The sequence below is a fragment of the Trypanosoma equiperdum genome (assembly GCF_001457755.1).
Source record: "Trypanosoma equiperdum strain OVI genome assembly, contig: ctg_1820, whole genome shotgun sequence".
NCBI lineage: Eukaryota > Euglenozoa > Kinetoplastea > Trypanosomatida > Trypanosomatidae > Trypanosoma > Trypanosoma equiperdum.
Window position 1 is genome coordinate 66 of NW_027123861.1, and position 3,102 is coordinate 3,167.

Here is a 3,102-nt window from a genome sequence, read left to right on the forward strand (position 1 = left end):
TTCATCTAAAAAAGTAGATACCACATGAATTCTATGTAAGTTGCAGCAGATAATCAAGAGTGACATCACAAGTAGAAGTATCACTGCTATGTCTGCTGTACGTGGCCTCCTCCTCGCTTGTGTTGGTCGCATCTTCAGCGGTGACATGTCTACAAAGAAGTTATCGAGGGAAAAACAATTTAAATTGGCAAATGCGAGAATTCGCGCAGTTGTTAGAAACACAATTAGCTGACAAATTCATGTTCATCACAATTCAATGTAGACCGCTATGAAAGAACTCATAAAGGTCGTATGAGGCATGAGGATATACGTCCACGAGGGAGACATTTGAAATCATGAATATCTCAACAGTTATTAAACTTTACAACTTAAGTAGGACATCCACTCCCAAACTAGGCAATATTTTAAAAGTTACATTTGGGGGAAAGGGACCGTTAATCACGGTTTCGAACGATACCCAAAAACTGTTCATAACCAAACCTCCCAGTTTTGACCGAAACGAAACGGCGTAACTGTCATGTGATCAACAAACGAGTTCCAAGGAAAAATAATCAACGAACGGTATAGTATGCCGTCGGTTATTACACACAGACACACACAAACAGAAAGTAACTAAAGTGTTTCAGGAATAGGAGTGACGCTAATACAATCCTAACAAACTATAGGGTGAGGGATCTCATAGTTCCCAAGCAACCTCAATAATTCAGGCCCTCTTACGCCAAAAGGGAAAAGAAGGTAGGATTTCTCTTTTCCGTCCAAGTCGGAATTCACACTGCATCGCTGCCCAATTGCTATTCAACCACATTAGCTTTGAGGGTGCCGGTGGTATTACACCTTCAGGAAAGTAGTCCATTAACATTTCGTAATCGGCTTCCTGTATGTGGTGTATCACAACAGACATGTTCCTAACGCTCTTCTTCACACCAAACTTGCCCGCATTGTGAAAGTGACAACGACCCATCTCCACACTTATTAGGTTTCTGTACACTACCTTTTCTCTCAGTATCATTCCAACCATCACATCTTCATAGAACATGCCAAGATCAAGAAAGTCAAAATAGTCCCACATAGAAAAGGGCATGTTCACTAGACGCTCAAGAGGTTTATACGAGATGATGGCTTGTGCAGTGTCCCTGGAGAGAGTAATGCAATATCCGTTCACATATGTAAGTTGGTTACGCCGCCATATCCGGTTATAGTAGTTGTAACGACCCATATACAAACCATGACGAGGCATTACACGAAGGTCCGCAAGGTATTTTGGAACACGAATAAATATGTCATCATCACCCTTCACAATGTAACTTACGTTAGGAAACATGTGAAGAGCAAACCGAAGCCACAAATATGTTTTCCGACTCATCGCAACCTCAGCCTCAATTCCCCAGTTTCCATTCTCACCAATCTTCTTCCGTGTGGATGGAGAGACATCATTTGTTGGTAGTGTAATAATGTCATGTGTACGTGCGGCCTCTTCCTTTAGTGAGTGTGAAATCAAATAACTGTTTGACTGATGTGGTGCGAGAAGATATAATGGCAGGAGACTCCCACTAAAGTTGTTTGATCGTGTGGCCACGCCACTATACTTCCAGCATGTCTGTCGCTGCAAGTCACGCCGCCTGCTTCTCTCACTGTTGTCCACAGAAGGAATTCCAAGGACGGCTAGGAATCTTTGTGCCTTCCACACGGCAGCAACATTAGACGGAACGAACATCAAATATTCATCCTTTCATTAAAAAATGTGTTTGTCCTTTGAGTTTCATGTAAAAAAAAAAAAAAGACGATGACACCGTTTTTCGTAGTTGATTGTAGTGCTCCGCCATTTTCTGCAGTCTTTATTTTTGCGAAAGGGCCTTGACGGTGCCGCCTTGTTACGTAACGCTTTTATAAAGTTCGATGTGTAAGTTTCGTTTGTGCCTACTGTTGTTTTTAGTTAAAAAAAAAGTTATGAGAGTTGAGTGGTAACTGGTACGACCCCTTTATTATTAGCAGGTAAAGAAAAGGCATGTTTTTTTCTTCTATTTTTTTTGTTAAACAAACCCGAACATGGTGTTAATTATGACAAATTTTCACATATGCGGTGTGGTCGCACGATCGATCCCACAACTACCAGGCCGTGAAGGAGAAGGAGACGTTAACATCGTAAGAATATGTGTTGTTGCATTATTTATTTTTCAAAGAAATAATGGCGATTCCCCCCATAGTTACAGTTGGCTTTTGTGATTCACCCCTCACATTCACTTTTATGTACCCGATGTGCCATAAAGGTGGGACGAATATTCATTAATTTGAAAAGTTTGTGCATGGCATATTCGACATCAAACCCTTCTTTTTTTAAAAAAAAAAACAACATCTTCCGATATGTTAATGTTAATGCTAATTTTCATTTTCATATTTTATTTTTTAAGTTGAGATGCGTTCGACGTGAATTGTTCCTCCCTCCTGCGCTAACTTTGGAGAATGTTTTGAGTACTTTTGGAGTGTTCAGCACTTCACTGACATTCGCGGAGCATATATACATATTTTTTTTTTATAAGAAAAAAAAAGCGCCAACTGTGGACCCCGCACTGTTTTTGCACTTCGTTCATCCGCTTTTCCATTTAAAATTCACTAATTAGAAATTTCACATAAGTCACCGGCTCTCCTTCACACGATGTAAATTTCGGTATGGCGTGGCGTGGCGTGCAGGCGTAATATTTTTTTTCCTCATTCAGTAATACATACATGAGTGCACACAAGCAAACGTATATTTTATTTTATTTTATTTTATTTTATATGCGAACTGTAACTCGAGACTATCTCAAGCACGAGAATATGAGGAACCTCGGTGCCTTCGCTTCCTTTTTTTTTTTATTCCCCAATAATTCTTTTGCTATATCATGTTGTGTCACTTCCTCCTTATCTTTTTACATATGGTCGCATGGTGACAAAAAGTTTTGTAGGGAACGAATTTTTTTTTTTTTAAACAGAAGAAAAGAAAAGGAAAAAGAAAAAGAAAAGAATGGGAAGTGACACAAGCGTCAGTTTGTACATAAAAGTTCCACGGAGGTGCGGGGGCGATATGTTAACATCAGTTCATACATTTCATAAGTGTTTTTTTTT

General features: G+C 39.6%; 1 pseudogene across 1 annotated transcript; it reads right to left on the reverse strand.

Annotated features, from left to right (window-relative positions):
* Positions 1 to 751: 751 nt before the first annotated feature.
* Positions 752 to 1,726, reverse strand: TEOVI_000564300:pseudogene (annotated as a pseudogene). Its single transcript has one exon. A coding segment is annotated over exon 1 (975 nt).
* Positions 1,727 to 3,102: the final 1,376 nt, after the last annotated feature.